The sequence below is a fragment of the Panthera pardus genome, unplaced genomic scaffold (genome assembly GCF_024362965.1).
Source record: "Panthera pardus isolate Hobbes unplaced genomic scaffold, ASM2436296v1 HiC_scaffold_8, whole genome shotgun sequence".
In the NCBI taxonomy this organism is placed as follows: Eukaryota; Metazoa; Chordata; class Mammalia; order Carnivora; family Felidae; genus Panthera; species Panthera pardus.
In genome coordinates this window covers 2,451,116-2,468,837 of record NW_026527013.1, presented here as the reverse complement: position 1 = coordinate 2,468,837, position 17,722 = coordinate 2,451,116, and the positions used below count along the sequence as shown (strand labels likewise).

Here is a 17,722-nt window from a genome sequence, read left to right as displayed (position 1 = left end):
CATCCTCTTAGCCCCAGACTGTCCCCACTTTGCTAAGAACAGTGGGGCGGACAGCCTCTCCCGTATTCATCGCCCCTCCCCTCACTTACAAACCCACTGGCTCCTGTGCACAGGGCATGACTTCATGCGCATGGCTCACACCCCTGGACCCCTCACCCCAGCGCGTCATCTCTGGGGTGACCTTCTGCCTCCCTGGCCGGGCTCCTTAGCCTCCACTGCTGAAACCTCCTCTGCCCCAGACTTACACATCGGGGCTTCTCAGGCCTCGTCTGGACACACCCTCAGTCTCCTGCCCCCAGCCGTCTTGACTCCTCCCACAGACTCTCACCATTGCTGCACCATGGATGCATCCAGAAACCACCCACCCGTCCACCTGTCCATCCGCCTGTCCACCCATTCACCTGTCCATCTGTCTATCCCTCCACCTGTCCATCCCGTCATCTGTTTTCCATCCATTTATCCACCCGCCTGTCCAGCCACCTATCCACACATCAATTCACCCGTCCACCTGCTGTGTCCCAGGCACTGTTCTAGGCCCTGGGGACACAGAGGTGGACACAAAAGGCAAAAAGCTTCCACCCTCATGCTGTATTCACTCTAAGGGGGGGGGGAAGGGAAAAACAAATAGCATAAACACAAAACCTATGAGGAGTCTTCATTTTCACAGGAAAAAAAGGAAAGCAGGGAAGAGGGGCTTGGAGTGCTGGAGGGTGGCTGTGATTATAAGTCATTTCTGCAGGGAGGCGGCACTGAGAAGGTGAAGGTTGAAAGGCAGGAGGAAGGAGGCATGTGCGTATCTGGGGGAAGAGGAACATCCACCAAGTAGGTGACATCTGAGCCAAGACCTGAAGGAAGTGAGAGAGTGAACTCTGCAGAGATCTGCGGGCACAGCATTCCAGGTAGCAGAGACAGCTGATGCAAAGGGCCTGGGGAAGGACCAACCTGAGGAGCAGCCAGGAGGCCCGTGTGGCTGCAGCAGAGTGAGCGAGGGGGCGAGAGGGAGGAGGGGCGGCCAGGGCGGGGATGGGGCTGTGTCCCCAAACTGCGGTAGAATGTACATAACGTAAAATGTGCCACCTCAACCGTCTCTCGGTGCGCTGGCAGCAGGCACGCTCACGCTGTCGTGCAGCCGCCCCCACCACCCGTCTCCAGAACTTTCCATGTCCCCAGACCGAGACTCTGTCCCCATGAAGCACGGACTCCCCGCCCCCTGCCCCACCCCTGGCTCCCACCGCCTGCTCTCTGTCTCTGTGGACGGGACGCCTCTAGGAGTGGGGTCACGCGGGACGCGTCCTTCTGTGTCCGGCTCCTGTCACCGCGCACAGTGACCCCCAGGTCCGTCCACGCGGCGGCAGGCGGGGAGGACGTCCTCCGTCCCTGAGGCTGGGTCACATTCCGGCGTGTGGATGGACCACACCGTGTGTACTGACTTATCCACCAGGGGACACTCGGGGCGTTCCCACTTTGGTGCTGCTGTGAACACGGGCGTGCAAACAGCTCTCAGAGACTTTCAATTCTTCGGATCTGTCCTCGGAAGTGGAACGGTCGGGTCACACGGCAACTCCGCGTGAAGGTCCCTGAGGAACCGCCAGACGTCTCCCTCAGCCCTGCCCCTTCCCCCTCCCCACCCCGGCCACGCTCGCTCGCGGGCTCGGACTCCTGCGCGTCCTGCCGCTACTCGTCTTCTGTTTTGTTTTACAACAGCCACCCCGATGCGCCGAGAGGCACCTCACTGCGCTTCCTGCGTGTGGTTCCTGCACCCTCAGCCCCAGGACGCCCTCTCTGCACCCCCCCGCCCCCCCCCCCCCCGCCACCCATCACCTCCGTCCGTCTGTCCGTCCAGGCCAGCGCAGACATCCTGCCCACCGCTCAGAGCACTGGACTCCCTAGGGACACGCGCCAGGTTTCGATCCTGAATGTAGCAGGACTCAGGAAATCGTGGAGAGAGGGGGCAAGTAGGTGGGTGAAGAAATGAGCCCCAGCCTCAGCCATCCGCCTCGGGTCGCTCTAGGTGATGCCAGGTCCCTTCTGGCACGCGACGAATTTGCCGTGTGTCCGGGGGGAGGTCTTCCCCCCTCTCTGAGCCTCTGTCTCTCACTGTGCATGGGGTTGCTCTAGGGCCCCCAGCCACGGTGGGGGGGGGGCGTCATCTGCAGAGGGTCAGGGACAAGGAGTCTCTCCCCTAGCGCTGGCCACACCTCCAGGCAGTTTGCTGTCCTCAGGAGCCCGTCAGAGGGAGCGGGTGCAGCCATGATGGAAGGAAGCTCCATCCCACACTCTCGGAGGCTCTGAGCCTTCGCTTCCCCATCGAGAACACGGAGAACCCAGAGTCCATGGTCTGCAGATTCTGAGCTCCGTATGGGATGCTGTCCTTCCCCTGCCCACTGCCTTCCAGGGCTCTCACCCCACTCGGAGTAAAACCCACGATCCTCTCCAAGACGCGTGAGACCCTGAGCGACCTACCCTGTGTCCTCCCTGCCCTCCCTCCTTCCTCTCTCCCCTTGCCCTCTGTGCTCCAGCCACACAGGCCTCCTCACTGTTCCTCTCACGGGTCAAACTCATTCCGACCTCAGGGCCTTTGCATGTGCTGTTTCCTCTCCTGGAATGCCTTTCCCTTGGCTTCAGAATCACAGCTTTCTCATCTGTCATTCAGGTCACCTGCTCAGAGAGGCCATCTTTGGCCACCCAAGCTATCACCTTCCAACACACATCTTACTTTTATTTTCTTCACGGCAACTCAATCCAATCTAAATCTTACTTGTTTGTTACCCAATTTATCATCAGTTCCCCTCTCCCCTGGAAGGGTTTGTGTCCCTAGACCCCAGGTCAGCGCCTGGCACATAACAGAGATATGGAAAACGATTGCTATCTGACTACCTGACCATGTACTGAGGCCACCTGCAACATGAAGGACATCACTCAGAGTACGTGCATTAATCGCATTATGTAAGTGAACTCCAATTTCTGCAACTACTCTGGAAGACAGCTTTCAATATTCCTTCTCGTCTACAAAGGAGAAGCCAAGACTCAGAAAAGATGAGGTGGCTTGTTCAGGATCACAGAGAAGCAAAAAAAAAAAAAAAAAAAAAAAAAAAAAAAAAAAAAAAAAGCACAACCAGGAACAGAAACCAAGCCTGTGAGACCACAGACCTGATGGGTCATTCATTCCCTTTCATCACGTGTGGAGGAAGGTGGCAAATGCTGGGAACGTATCCATCCACCCATCCATCCCTCCGTCTTTCATCCATCCATCTGTCCATCTGTCCATCCCTCCATCCACCCATCCATCCATCCCTTCCTCTCTCCATCCCTCCCTCCATCCCTCCATCCATCTATCCATCCATCCATGCATCCCTCCATCCACCCATCCATCCCTCCCTCCCTCTCTCCATCCCTCCCTCCCTCCATCCATCCATCCCTCCCTCCCTCCATCCATCCACTCATCCATCCCTCCATCCATCCACCCCTCCATCCATCCCTCCCTCCCTCCCTCCCTCCCTCCATCCACTCATCCATCAATCCATCCATCCAGCCCTCCCTCCATCCCTCCCTCCATCCATCCACTCATCCATCCATCCATCCACCCCTCCATCCATACATCCATCCATCCCTCCCTCCCTCCCTCCATCCATCCATCCACTTATCCATCCATCCATCCATCCATCCACCCATCCATCTATCCATCCACCCACCCATCCATCCATCCACCCATCTATCCATCCCTCCCTCCCTCCATCCATCCATTCACTCATCCATCCATCCATCCACACATCCACCCATCCATTCCTCCATCCACCCATCCATCCATCCACCTCTCCCTCCTTCCCTCCCTCCCTCCATCCATCCATTCACTCATCCGTCCATCCACCCATCCATCCATACATACATACATCCACCAATCCCTCCATCCCTCCATCCATTTATCTATCCATCCATCCATTGATTCATCCATCCCTCTACCATCCACCCATCCATCCATCCATCCACTCACCCTCCATCCCTCCCTCCCTCCATCCATCCCTCCATCCATCCTTCCACCCATCCATCCCTCCATCCACCCATCCATCCATCCATCCATCCACCCATCCACTCACCCATCCACCCATCCATCCACCCATCCATCCCTCCATCCATCCACCCATCCACTCACCCATCCACCCATCCATCCATCCCTCCATCCACCCATCCTTCCATCTATTCATCCCTCCCTCCCTCCCTCCATCCATCCATCTATCCCTCCATCCATCCACCCACCCATCCCTCCATCCACCCACCCATCCCTCCATCCCTCCATCCATCCACCCATCCCTCCATCCACCCATCAATCCATCCATCCACCCATCCACCCATCCACCCATCCCTCCATCCATCCATCCCTCCATCCATCCATCCATCCATCCATCCTTGCATCCATCTACTCACTTATCCATCTATCTGTCCATAGTGTAACCAGCCCACCCTCCCACATCCAACCATTCCCCATCCCCACCCCCAACCTCTCATTCCCTCATGCCCTCATCCCTCCACATGTTCCACTTCCAAATGACAAACAAGACACAGTCCCTGCCCCCACAGAGCTTACATATCAGTGAAATCCCCATGACCCCAGGCCAACAGGACTATTGCCAGGTCAGTGTCTTCCCAACCCAGCAGCCCCTTCCTCTGGCACTGGTCGCCTTCAGTCCAAGGACAGCCAGTCTCCCTTGATGGCTCTCACCCTGACTCTTCACCTCCACAATCACATCTCTTTCTCTGCCTCCTCTACTCCTCTTCCCAAGTGGGTCAAGACTCAGTCTGGGAGGTGGAACGCCTAGCTATATTGCTGTGTGACTTGGGGCTGAGTGCTACGCCTCTCTGAGCCCCAACCCATCATGCGATCCATGTGAGGGAGGGGAACTTGGTCCCTTGAGAACACAGGTCTGCTTCTTTGCATTTCTAGTTTCCCCACAGTGTGGGCTCACCCCAAGGGGAAGCTTCCTCTTTTTCCATCCTTCTGCGTAAGAAGCAGGCATATCCTGAGTGAGGCTGGGAGGCTGGAAAGGGGCTGGTAATGGCAGGTGAACAGACATGAAGCGCCCTTTCCACCCAAGTCTGAATTCCTCCCCTGCTCTAAATTCTTCCATGGCTCCCCAATGCCCTCAGTCTGGGATCACAGGCCCTCCGGGGTTCAGCCCATGCTGACCCTCTGGCTTCACCTCCCAGGTCCCACCTAATTCCTTTCCTCCTCCAGGTGTGCCCTCCACACCTCCAGGCCTCTGTAAACCCTGCTCCCTCTGCCCACATGCATGAGGACGTCTGCCTAGCTGACTCACAGCCATGCCCATCCCAGGGCCAGGAACACAGTCCTTGTTTCGGCGAATAAACAAATGAAGCACTTCCTTCACCGGGCAGGCTCCTATTCTCCTTTCAAAGCCTCTGTTCTACAGCCCCTCGTCCACGCCGCCGGAGTTCCCAGGCAGAGCCCCAGATTCCTGTCCGGTTCCCTCAACCCTGCCTCCCTCCCTCCGACCCAGCCCTGACCACTCACTCTGAGTGCGAGTGCCTAGCTCTGCCTTGCCATCAGAGACCTTCGCATTTCTCGTGCCCAGTAGTGGCCCCAAAAGGCTTTCAGGAAGCGTTGGCCGAACGAACGAATGGGCGAGTAGGCATGGCCCTGCCTAATGCCCAGGCTCTCACCTGCCAATGTCAAGGGTGAAAGAGAGAGACAGGAGCCTGTGTCAGACACCCCAAGTGCCAGAGCCTCTCAGAAGAGCCCCCCGGGTAAGTCCCACAACAGAAGGGGACGCTGGGGCTCCCAAGACCCTTTGTTCCTTTCTCACCAGGGCAAACCCCCCACGCCCCTCGCCAGAAGTTTCCAGAGGTAGCACTGCTCTGGGCCTTTGCACATGCTTTTCTCTGTGCCAGGAACACCTGTCCCCACCAACGGATCCTTCTCACCCTGTAGGCGTCAGCCCAGTCCCACGATAAGCCCAGCTCCTCCTGACCAAGCATGTACTCTGTGCCCGGCTCGCGGTCCTCCCCTTCCCCACTGCTCTGAGCGTGAAAGCCCCGCTGTCTCCCGACCCTGTAGGCGAGAGCACGGTCTGCCAGTAAGACTGGAGAAACCAGATCATCTCAATGCCAAGCTCAGAACTGCTCTTTTATACTGACCACCTCCTCCAGGAAGCCCTCCTGGTCTCCACACCTGCAGGGGCAGGGGCTCCTCTGGGCTGTGTTCCCACCATCGCAGCCTGAACATCAATGCCTTTAACCTCCTCCGTCCTCACTGAGTCCCTCCTACCAGACTGGGCTTTGAAGGCCGGTCAGGTCTGGGCAGGGGAGGGTAATCTGTGTTGCCCAACATCATATCCTGGGTCTGGAACGGCGCCTGGCACACAGCAAGTGCTCAATGAATGTTGGTTATATGGGGAGATGCACTCGTGTCTTGTTCAACCCATCGTGAATCCACAGGGATGCCTGGTTGCACGGATTCCCATCTCCCCATGAACGCTGCACACAGTAGGTGCTTGGTCAACACTCTCTGCCCGAAGGAGGGCAGACATGATGTCACAGTACGGCCTGTAAGGCCCCTGTTAAATCGGGGAAGAACGGGCAGCTGGGGAAACTGAGGCACGGGGAGGGGCACGCCCAGCTCAGAGTCAGGCGGCCGGCCCTGGCGGCCGGCCCCCAGCACCCCCCACGCGCGGTGCTCACAACTCCTCCCTCGGTGCCCCCGCCAGGCAGCCCTCCGTCTCCCTGGGGCTGGCGCGTCACCCTCGGAATCTCACGCCTCAGAGCTCAGCCTCCCCTCCTGCCGCGGAGTGAGCAGCTGGGGCTCCCATGGAAACCACAGGCCTCCGCCCGGCCCCCCCACCTGCACCGGCCCCCCTCACAACCTCCGCTTTAAGACAAATATTGTCATTAACATGCAAATGCATATGTGATTACCATAAATGGGGGGCCTCTCGGCGGTGGCTGCCGAGCCCTAGAGCCCTATCGTGGGAGCCTGCCCCGGGCGGGGTGGGCACCGACGCGCCTTCGGCCCCCATCGGGAGAGAGAGGGACAGCCCGGCCACGCCAGGCACCCCCGTGGGCCCCCTCTGCGGGGGCTGTCCCCTGGCCGGAGCCAGGTGGGGGGACATGGGGACACCGGCTGGTGGGAGCCCCCCAGTTCGGCCCGAGCTCCTGGCTGGGCTCCCTTTCTGGTCTGAGTGAGGAAGCGGCCTTGCAGCCTCCCTGCTCCCCCTTCTCCGTGGCTCTCCCTGACTCCCCCTCCCTGCCTCTCCCTGGGTGTGTGTGGTGGGGGGGGGGGCTCCACTTGCCTCGGTTTCTCTCTCTGTCTGTGTGTCTGTCTCCTTTCCTGCTCTTGCTGTGTCTCTCGTGGTCTCTCCTTGTGTCTCTAAATCATTTCTCTGTCTGTCTCCATCCCTTATCTTAAAAACAAAACAAGCCAGCGCCCAAGGGCCTGCCCTCTTGCTGAGGACCCTGTCTTTCCCATCCTGCCCCCTACCCCGACACTCAGGTCCCAGAGCCCCCCCCTCCCCCGGCACGGCTGGACCTCCCACCTGTCACTTGGTGTCACGGGGGCCCCACAGGCCATCAGGCATCGGGGTGCCCCATGCCACAGCCCCTTCCTCCCCAACACCATCTTTGAGGGGGGGCCGACTCTTGGCTGGGGGGGAACCTGTCACCCCTCCATCACACAGATGTACTTTTGTATTCCCTGGGTTGGAGGGGACACAGGTGGGAGACAGTGAGGGCCCAGGCTCTGGTGGGTGTTTGGGAGCCAGTACTGACCCCTCCCGGCCTCAGTTTCCCTTCCATGTGAAATGCGCTGATGCTCGCAAGCCCACCCCAGTGGCCATCCCTTCGGTGGGGGACTGAACAGGCCCCAGGTATGACAGTTAAGGATGAGATGATGGTCAGGACAGGGATGATGATGACCCATGCTGCTGTCCCTTTTAGCACCCCCGGTGTCCGTCGTCATGGGATCCCCTAGCATTCGGGAGCCCAGAAGGCTCTGGGGCTGGGGGGGGGAATCTCTCCCCCCACCCTCACCCCCGCCGGGGCCACACCCCCAGCCCTCGCTGCTCTCAGCCAGCGCCAACAGCAGGCATCCTGTGCCCATTGGCTCCCCAGAAATGAAACCAGGGAAGTGTTGGCAGGAGGCGCCTGAACACCCCCTGTACTTCCCATTCATCACTCCGCCTCCCTTTGGCTGAGACCCAGAGAGGGGCAGCCACTGGCCAAAGGTCACACAGCGGAGCCATCATCCTAGCTGCTGGCCCTTGAGACCCCCTCACCTCCAGCTCCCTCCCACAGGTGAGGCCCAGCCAGGCCCAGCACAGGGGGTGTCAGGAGAGAGATCTGGTGTTGGAGGATGGGCGGGAGGAGACGTCCCCCTCCCCACCCCCTGCAGCCGGGGGCCCCTGGGAAGTGGAGGGTGGGAGCTGGGTGTCACGGACACCCGACTGCCTAATTGTCACCCTTCTGGGAAAGACCCCGAGATGCCCCTAAGCCTAACAATCCCCAGCCAGGAAAAAAAATAACCCGACATTCAAGAGGCTCTGCTTTGCGGACAGTGGGGGAAACTGAGGCTCCAGCCCAGGCGGAAACCCAGCCACAGTCCGTCCCTTCCCCTGGTGGGGGTGGGGGGGTGTCCAGGGGAGATTTAAAAATGAGCAAAGGGAGGAGGGCCACCCGGTGTGTGCACCCCCTGCACCCCATCAGCTTCCCTCACTCAGAGCCCACCAACAGCCTATCAGTCCAACATTTGGGGGGGGCACGTGGACACCCCCTCCAGCCCCCATCAGAATCTTTCTAGAAATGGGCCCTTCGGCCGTACTGGGGGCGGGGGGCTTGTGCAAAGCGCCCTCCATGCAGCCATGGACCCCTTAGCTTGACTCATGGGCAAATGGGAGCCCTCTGCCCTCCTAGTTCACATAGAGGAATTCGATTTTCCAAGCTCCCCCCCCCTTTTTTTTTTTTTTTTTTGGTGATGGTTGGATTTGAAAAGAGGTGGGGGATGGGAGGGGTTTCTTTCCTCCTCTTAGGATACCAGCTGGAGGGTCTAGCTACAGTGACAGGCCCTGGGTCCATCCCACCAGACTCTCCCTATGGCCTGCCCGGGTCCATCATCCACCCATTCATTCATTCATTCATTCACTCATTCATTCATCCATCCATCCATCCATCCATCCATCCATCCATCCAACAAGCATGTATTCATGCTTCCCATGGCAGCCACAGAGAAGAAGGGGGACAACGGGGTCTGAAATAGGTCATGAGCCCCGCTCCATCCCCAAGGAGCCTCCAGGGTCCTGCCAGGGGTGTCCAGCACAAAGCCTTCACTGTCCCCACCCTCGGTCACCGACACCTGATGGGAGAGCCGTCAAAGCCACCGTCATTCAGACACTGGGCCCATGATCTGAGCCCAGGGCTGGGGCCACAGTCCCTGGGCGCCTCCTCCCGGCATCCCATCTGAGGGAGAATCAGGTGGGAGGGAGGTGGGCAGGCCTCCCCACCCCTCCTGCCTCCCCCACTGTGCTCCCGGGTCGCCCACGCCTCCCCGTCCACCTTAGGATCTGGGCTCTGCCAGATGGACGGTCCAGGCTCATCGTCTTTGGCCTCAGACCTCAACACATTGCTAACAGGCTAGGCCAGTTTTAACTTGAGCCAAAGGTGGAGGCAGGGAGGGGGAGGGCAGAGAAATGGAGGGGGGATGCTGATCCAAACAGAGAGGATGGGCGGCGGGGGTGGGGGGGGAGGGCAAACCGTAGCATTTTAACCACCCAGGGCTGGGGAGGCTGGCGCCCCCCCTCCCACTAGCCTGGCTCAGCTCCCTGATACCCCCACCCCGCTTTCTTTGTAGTTACCGATTAGCCCGGGGTCCTGGGCATCCGTGTCCCCTGCGGCTGGCCGGACCTGCCCCGCTGGCCTGGCTTTGTGAAAATGACCAAAGCAATGGAGTCCAGAGGTGCAAACTTCCCCGACGGGGCCTGGGGAGGCCGAATGAATGAGGGGGTGGGCAGGGAGGGGTGGCGAGGTCCGGGCAGCTCCTCCAGCAAAGGGGCAGGAAAGAGTGGGTGAGGGAGGGAGGAAGGGGTGGGGGTCCAGGGGGAACGGGAGGGAGAGGCAGAGAGAGAGAGAGAGAGAGAGAGAGAGAGAAGGATGCTGGGGGGGGAGAGGATGGGAGGTAGAGGGAGATGGGAGAGGAGAGAAAAGGAAAGAGAGAGGGAGAGGGAGAGGGAGAGAGAGAGAGAGAGAGAGGATGCCGGAAGGTGGGGAGGGAGGGAGAGGGGGCGGAGGAGGGGAGGGGGCCAGCTCGAATCTGTCAGCTGCACCCCCAGAGGGGGGAGGAGGGGTAGGTGGAAAAGGGGGAGAGCAATGATGCCGTGGCGGCGGCGAGCGGAGGGAGGAGGTGAGGAGGGGAGGGCTGGGGGAGAGAAGATGCCGGAAGGTGGGGTGGGGAGGCCGAGGGAGGAGAGCGGAGGGCGGGGAGGGGGCCGGGGCGCCCACCTTTGTGCATGCCCGTGTAGGGGTCTTTGAGCACCGTGAGCTCGTAGATGCGGCCGAACTGCTCGAAGAGCGGCTTGAGGTCCTTCTCGTCCAGGTTGCGCGGGATCTGGCCCACGAAGAGCTTGATGGCGTCCAGGTCCTTCATGCCGTCGGGCTGCCCCCCGGGGGGCTCGGGCCCGCTGCTGCCCACGGGCGAGGGCCGCGTCTGCAGGAGCTGCTGCTGCTGCCGGCGCGCCTCGCTCTCCGTCAGGCGGGCCATGGCGGGCGCGGGCGGGCGGCGGGCGCGGGACCGAGCCGGCGGCGGCGGCGGCGGCGGCGGCGGCGGCGGCGGCGGCGGCGGGCGGCGGGCGGACTCGCAGCTGGAGCGACGGACGCCGCCTCCCGCCTCCCTCCCGCCCCGTCCCCGCGCCCTCCTCCCTCCTCCTCCGCGCGCCCGCTCGCTCCAGCATCAGGACCACAAAAGGGCGGCTCCGCAGCGGCCCCTGGCGGCCGGAGCGCGCGTCGACGCGGCGGCGCCTCCCGCGCCCCGTGCGGGCGGGGGGACCGAGGCCGGGGTGGGGGGTGGGGGGGCCCCCCCCGGCCGGCGCCCAGGGGCGCCCGCGGCACCCACCGCCACCAACAGGAAGAACGCAAGGGTGGCGCGCGGTCCTGTGGGGTGCCTCCCGGGCGCTTACCCCGTCCTCGGCGCTGGTAAGCGCCTAACTCGGTAACGATGGTGATAGTTAAGAGTATCGTAATAATAGTAATTAAAGTAATAATACCGGCAGCAAAACATAAAGGAACGCTTTATATATACATACACACACACACACGCATATATATGTATATATACATATATGGATAGATGCATAGATGCATCGATGTATATACACACACATATGAATTTTTAAAAAATGTTGATATATATAAATTTTTATATATATTTATATTTATATATATGTATAAAGTTATTGCCAAGTGAGCTAACATACCATGCGTACGGTGTGCTCTAGGCTTTGGGAGTAGATTCCCATGAGTCATCACTTACATCCAGCACCCGGTGCTCATCCCAAGCAGTGTCCTCCTCGATGCCCATCACCCACTGCCCCCTCTCCCCCATCAATCCTCAGTTGGTTCTCCGTATTTAAGAGCCTCTTATGGTTTGACTCCCTCTCAGTTCGTATCTGTTTTGTTTTTTTTTTCCTTCCCCTCCCGCATGGTCTCCTGCTAAGTTTCTCAAGTTCCGCATATAAGGGCAAACGTATATCTGCCTTTCTCTTACTGACTTATTGCGCTCAGCAGAACACCCTCCAGTTCCATCCACGTTGCGCACATGGCAAGATTCTGTTCTTTTTCTTTGCTGAGTAATATTCCCTTGTAGAATATACGCCACATCTTCTTTAGCCATTCACCTGTTGATGGACATTCGGGCTCTTTCCATACTGTGGCTATTGTCGATAGTGCTGCTATAAACACTGGGGTGCATGTGCCCCTATGAATGAGCACCCCTGTATCCTCTGGGTGTATTTGCAAACGACATATCAGATAAAGGGCTAGCATCCACATTCTATAAAGAACTTACCAAGCTCCACACCCAAGAAACAAACAGCCCAGGGAAGAAATGGGCAGAAGACATGCATAGACACTTCTCTAAAGAAGACACCCAGATGGCCAACAGGCACATGAAAAGATGCCCAACGTCGCTCCTCATCAGGGAAATACACATCAAAACCACACTGAGATGCCACCTCACGCGGGTCAGAGTGGCTCACAGGAACGACTCAGGCAACAGCAGATGTTGGCGAGGATGCGGACAAAGGGGATCTCTTCTGCACTCCTGGTGGGAATGCAAACTGGTGCGGCCACTCTGGAAAGCGGTGAGGAGGTTCCTCAAAAGACGAAAAATAGAGCTACCCTATGACCCAGCAACAGCACTACTAGGGATTTATCCAAAAAGGGACACTTCGATACTACCATGGGCAAGGCACTGTGTTCAGGACCTTTAAGTTGATAGCTTACTGAGTAGAAATAGCCATCATCCTCCGGGGATTTGGCAGCAAAAAACTCCCAAAAACCAAAAAACCAAACAAAACCAAAAACCCCAAAGAACAAAGATGTAAAAAAAAAAAAAGAAGAAGAAGAAGAAACAGCAACCGTTGTGTTTTTATCAACGGTAACCAGAAATAACGTTTGTTCCCCTCATACTTGCCGTGTGTGCACATACCATTCAAAATATTTCAAAGGATAGTGACACAAATTTGGACCGAGTGCTCTATGGGCATCATGACACCCGGCCTTAAAACGCTTCAAAGATGTCCCCAAATTAAAGGCAGAGTCATCTCCACAGCCCACAAGGCCCTGCGGGACCTGCCCCGTCCCCTCCCTGCCTTTCCCTCCTCCCTCTCTCCCCCTTGCCCGTTTTGCTGCAGCCACATGGGCCTCCTGGCTGTTCCTCCCACACGCCAGGCCCACTGCTGCCCCAGGGCCTTTGCACAGGCTGTGCCCTCTGGCGTGCCCTCTCCCAGATGGTGCATGGCTCACTCTTTCATTCCTCATCACCTTCTCTCTCCACCTTATCTAAAGTCATTCGGCCCCCATCACACGCTTCCTCAGGCTTGCTTTTTCCTCCATAGCATTTGCACCCATTTTAACTTAATTCTAATATGCTATATATTTAATTGTTTATTAATAAACCACATAGCTCTCTCCAGGTGCCAGGCTCTGTGCTAGGTGTCCGACATGTACAAACTCATTTAATCCACACAACAAACCCTTGGGTGGATACACATAAACGGATTCTTACAGACTGTAGTCAGAGTCAGTAGACGACGTGACTCTTGACCTCGGGGTTGTGAGTTCGAGCCCCACGTCGGGTGTAGAGATGACTTAAAAATGAATTAGATAAATAAACTTAAAAAAAACCACTCAGTGTAATATTTAAAAGATCAAAATGCAAAAAATACAAGGGGCACGATATCAAAAATTTAAATAAAGGCAGAATTAGTATTCCTGAGTTTTCCCGTTGACTCAGCATGGCAGTGTTACTGATCCCTGATTTTAATTTTTAATTTATTGTATTTTTATTCATTTTAAATTTAAAATGTTATTTCAAAACCAAGACGGTATCAGTGACAATGTCACGCTGAGCCAAAGGAAAAAATCAGTAATACTGATTCTATTTAAAATGTCGACATTCGGGGCACCTGGATGGTTCAGTCGGTTAAGCGTCTGACTCTTGATTTCAGCTCAGGTCATAGTCTTGAGGTTTGTGGGATCGAGCCCCATACCGGGCTCTGTGCTGACAGCACGGAGCCTGCTTGGGATTCTCTCTCTCTCTCTCTCTCTCTCTCTCTCCCTTCCTCTCTGCCCCTCCCGCGCATGCTCTCTCTCTCTCTCTCAAAATAAATCATTAAAAAATAAAATGTTGACATTCTGTTCGTTATGGATTTGTTGTTCATCAGTGTTGATTTTTAAAACTGCATGAAAATAATCCCTACCTTGATGACTGAGTTTCCTGCACCCCCTTAAACTGCTCCGCAGGTGAGCTCACCCCGGTCCCTCCCTGCGCAACCAACCCTCAGAGCAGCCGTAAGACGGAAGTAATGTTTCTATACTCACTTGGCACAGGGGAAACTGAGGCTCAGAGAGGTCGAGTCGCTAGTGCAAGGCCACGCACAAAGAGCGCCGGGACTTGAACCCGGCCGGCCGACCCCGGAGCCCGCAACTTCCCAGGACCCCGCACCGTCTTCCTCCAGCTACAGGTGGCTAAGCCTCAAGTTCCTTATTCGCCAAGTGGCACCCCAGAGCGAACGGGGTGAAGTCCCTGGCGTGGATTCAGCGAGCTCATGGGTGAGGCTCCGTACAGCGCCTGGAACATTCTCAGCGCCCCCCCCCCCCCTCCATAAACGGCTGCTGTCAGGACCATTACTGGCAGGGACCTGCCCGCCCCCAGACTGGAGCAGGACATCAGGCTTGGCTAGGAAGCGGGGGAGGGAGGGGTCACGGGTCCTCTTACAGCCTCCAGCCCTTGGTCCTGCCCAGCCACCCCCCCCCCCCCCCCCGTTCCCGCTCAGCCCCAGGATGGGCTCGTGGAGCCGAGCTGGAGGCAGGCACCGTCTCCATGGAGATCTGAGCCTGATGCCCGAAGCCCTGTGGGCCTCTGATGTGCCAGGAGAGTGGGGAAAGGACAGAAATTAAACCCAGCAGGCCCCCTGTGAGCCAGAGATGCCTTTTCCTCACTCGCTTACTTCTACCCCAAACAAAGGGGTGGGGAAGGCGCTAGAGAGAGCCCGGCCCGGCTCCACACTGACCTTGGGGACGTTAAACCCAGCATCCCACCGTCTGAACGATACCCGTCCCTGGAGCTCATTCCCTGACCCGGGTGGGGTCAGAAAGCAGCCTGTGCACCTGGAAACATCTGGAGCCCACACGGCCAATGCTGCAATTTGTGAGACCCGGTCACAATCGGCATCCTACCGGTTGGGACGGTACTGAAGAAGCGGGGGTGGGTGGGGGGGGCGGCGGGAGCAGAGCCCGGGGTTGGGGGGGGGAGTCGGGGGTTGGGGGGAGGCTTCCAGCAAGTCCCTCGGCTCCCCGGTCTTGGGGGCCCGTGCCTGCCAAGACAGGTGTCAGGATGTCCTCATCATGGCACCGCGTGGACCGACATGCCGTGGACACCCGGGTGGCCTCCGCCTCCCGTCCATTGTGAATCCTCGGCTGGGAACAGGGGTGTGCAAAGCATCCGTTCACGTCCCAGCGATCGGCTCTTTGGGGTATAAACCCGGAAGCTGAATCGATGGGTCAGATGGCGACTCTATCTTTAACGTTGTGAGGACCCGCCACACTGTTTTCCACCGCGGCTGCCTCGTCTCACATTCCCCCAGCCGGGAGCGAGGGCTCCGATCTCCCCACATCCTCGCTGACACCTGTTATTCTGTTATTTCCTCTTTTTTTTTTTTGTTTTTTTAAGTAGCAGCCACGTTGGTGGGTGTGAGATGCACAAGCACTATTTACGTGACATTTTCCTTGTTATCAGTCACCTCTTGGAAAAAAAAAAAAAAAACCTCAAATAAATTTATCGTAAAGGCGAATTTACATTGTTGCCTTTGAAAGGAACGAGGTTCAGGGGCGCCTGGGGGGTCAGTCGGTTAAGCGTCTGACTTCAGCTCAGGTCATGGTTTCACAGCTCGTGGGTTCGAGCCTCGCATCGGGCTCTGTGCCGACAGCTCAGGGCCTGGAGCCTGCTTCGGATTCTGTGTCTCCCTCTCCCCCCCCACCCACCCCCACTTCGCTCATGCTGTCTCTCTCTCTCTCTCAAAAATAAACATTAAACATTTTTTAAATAAAAATAAAAATAAAAAATAAAAGAAATAAGGTTTATTAGATATGCGGGTAGCAGGTTTCAACTGGACACTGACGCTTTCACTCTGCATGAGAAGCGTTACAGACCCGTTAGCCCTGGAGAGACTTCCTGTGACTTAAAAGGAACAGCAAGTGGGCTTGGAAAAGGTGGGCCTTTCTCACGCTACGGTTTTTCCATCCATCTCTGAAAATCCCAGGGGGGTTTCCCCGCATTTTGGGAAACGCTGCTTTAGGGGACAGGGCTCTAACCCTGATAAAGAGCGGTTTGGGCTGTGTGGCCTTGGGCGAGTCACCTCAACTCTCTGGGCCCCAGCTCCATTATCAATAAATCGCGGGGAGGGGCAGTGACAGTTCTGTGAAGGGAATCTGTGAGGCTCAAGGGATGCCACGGATGGGGAGTGGGGTGAGCCGCCCAGTCCCGAAATAACACTGTCCAAGAAACACCGAGTTTCTACACTCCCTACAAATTTACTTAAATCCTGATTCTTGCCATCCTTCCCCTGGCTGGTGGGAAGCCCCTGGGACTGACTTTCTTGTGTCAAAACCCCTTCCTCCCCGAGCATGGAGGAGGTGGCCCTGGGCACCCCCTCCAGGCCGTGTGTGCCCCGAGAACTTCCCCCCACCTCTGCTTAGGATCCTTCCCGAGAGCAACTGGAAGGAGGCACTTTGTAAACTGTAAGGAGACGTTAACAAGGACTTGGGAGACACAGCAGGAACGTTCTGGGGGCAGGAAAGCCAAGCCCAGAGAATAATGCCGAGGCCAAGAGTGGGATCGACACCAGCGACCACTGTATCAGCTAGCTATAGCTGTGTAACAAACTTACAACCAACTCACTGGCCCGGAACACGTGTCTCCTGCTCGTGGCTTCCCTGGGCCAGTACTTGGAGCACAGCGAACCACTGGGTTCGCTCCCCAGTCCCACGAAGCTGCAATCGAGGGCTCAGCCTGGCGGCATCCAGAGCGCAAGGTGTCTCCATGCTCGGGGCTTTGCCGTCCACGCTTTCTTGCTCGGCCCCCGGTGCCACCCGCATTCCTCACCACACAGCCCCCCTCCAGGGCCGTGTGTCTCGGGGCCCGCAGGACAATCTGCTCCTGTCGGCTAAGGCGGAGTCTTTCCTGGAAAGGGCGTGTGCCCACCTGGGCATCCTGCCCAAAATGTGGGTTCTGACCCTGCCCGTGGAGGGAAATGGCGGGTCAGCGGGCAGAGTGGGGCCTCTGCCCTTTGGTGGTCTCCGTACGGCCAGCCTGAGTGCCTCCCTGGGTGATGGTCAGCTTGAACGTGTCCCTTTGGACCCTGATGCCTCTTGGCCCTGCTCTGCCCTCCACGCCCTCCAGCCCCTCACTGCTCAGGCTGCCTACCGTTCTTCTAGCACATTCCAGAGGATCTAGGGGCTGGTGATGTGTCCGCTGGGCACATACATCGCATCTCTACTCATCCCAGATGCCTCCTGCCTCCACACATCCACACAGAGCAGAGGTGTCTGGTCCTCACCGGCCCGCCTCAACTGTCCTCCCTTGTGCTGGGAAGGAGCTACCCCTTCCCTCCTGCGGGAACCCCGATCTCCGCTGGGGTTCTCCCAAGTCCCTGATCCCTGCCCTGTGGCCCCTGGGATGGAAAATGATTCCTCCTTGGGTCAACCTCTCGATGCCCCCTCTCAACAAACTCCGCTCGGCCCAGTGAGCCTGGGAGGAGGGGGCATGGCCTCCCTCCGCCTCCCCGGGTGGGGCTCTGCCCTCCGGCCACCGCGCACGTGGCCAGGCATGGACGCCTGCCCTGGAGGGTCAGTGAATTCTTCCTGTGGGAATTTGAGGCTGAGAGCGAGGGGAGCCCTCCATGGGACTGAGTGAGTGCCTGTCAGAACCGGTTGGGGTCGTCTCCTGTAG

General features: G+C 57.8%; 1 protein-coding gene across 1 annotated transcript in view; it reads right to left on the bottom strand.

Annotated features, from left to right (window-relative positions):
• Window positions 1-10,913, bottom strand: part of CELF5 (CUGBP Elav-like family member 5) — a 48,327-nt gene extending 37,414 nt beyond the window's left edge. The window contains 1 exon segment of the mRNA XM_053897247.1: window positions 10,498-10,913. Within this exon segment, the coding sequence (XP_053753222.1) occupies window positions 10,498-10,756 (259 nt within the window). The 5' untranslated portion in view covers window positions 10,757-10,913.
• Window positions 10,914-17,722: the final 6,809 nt, after the last annotated feature.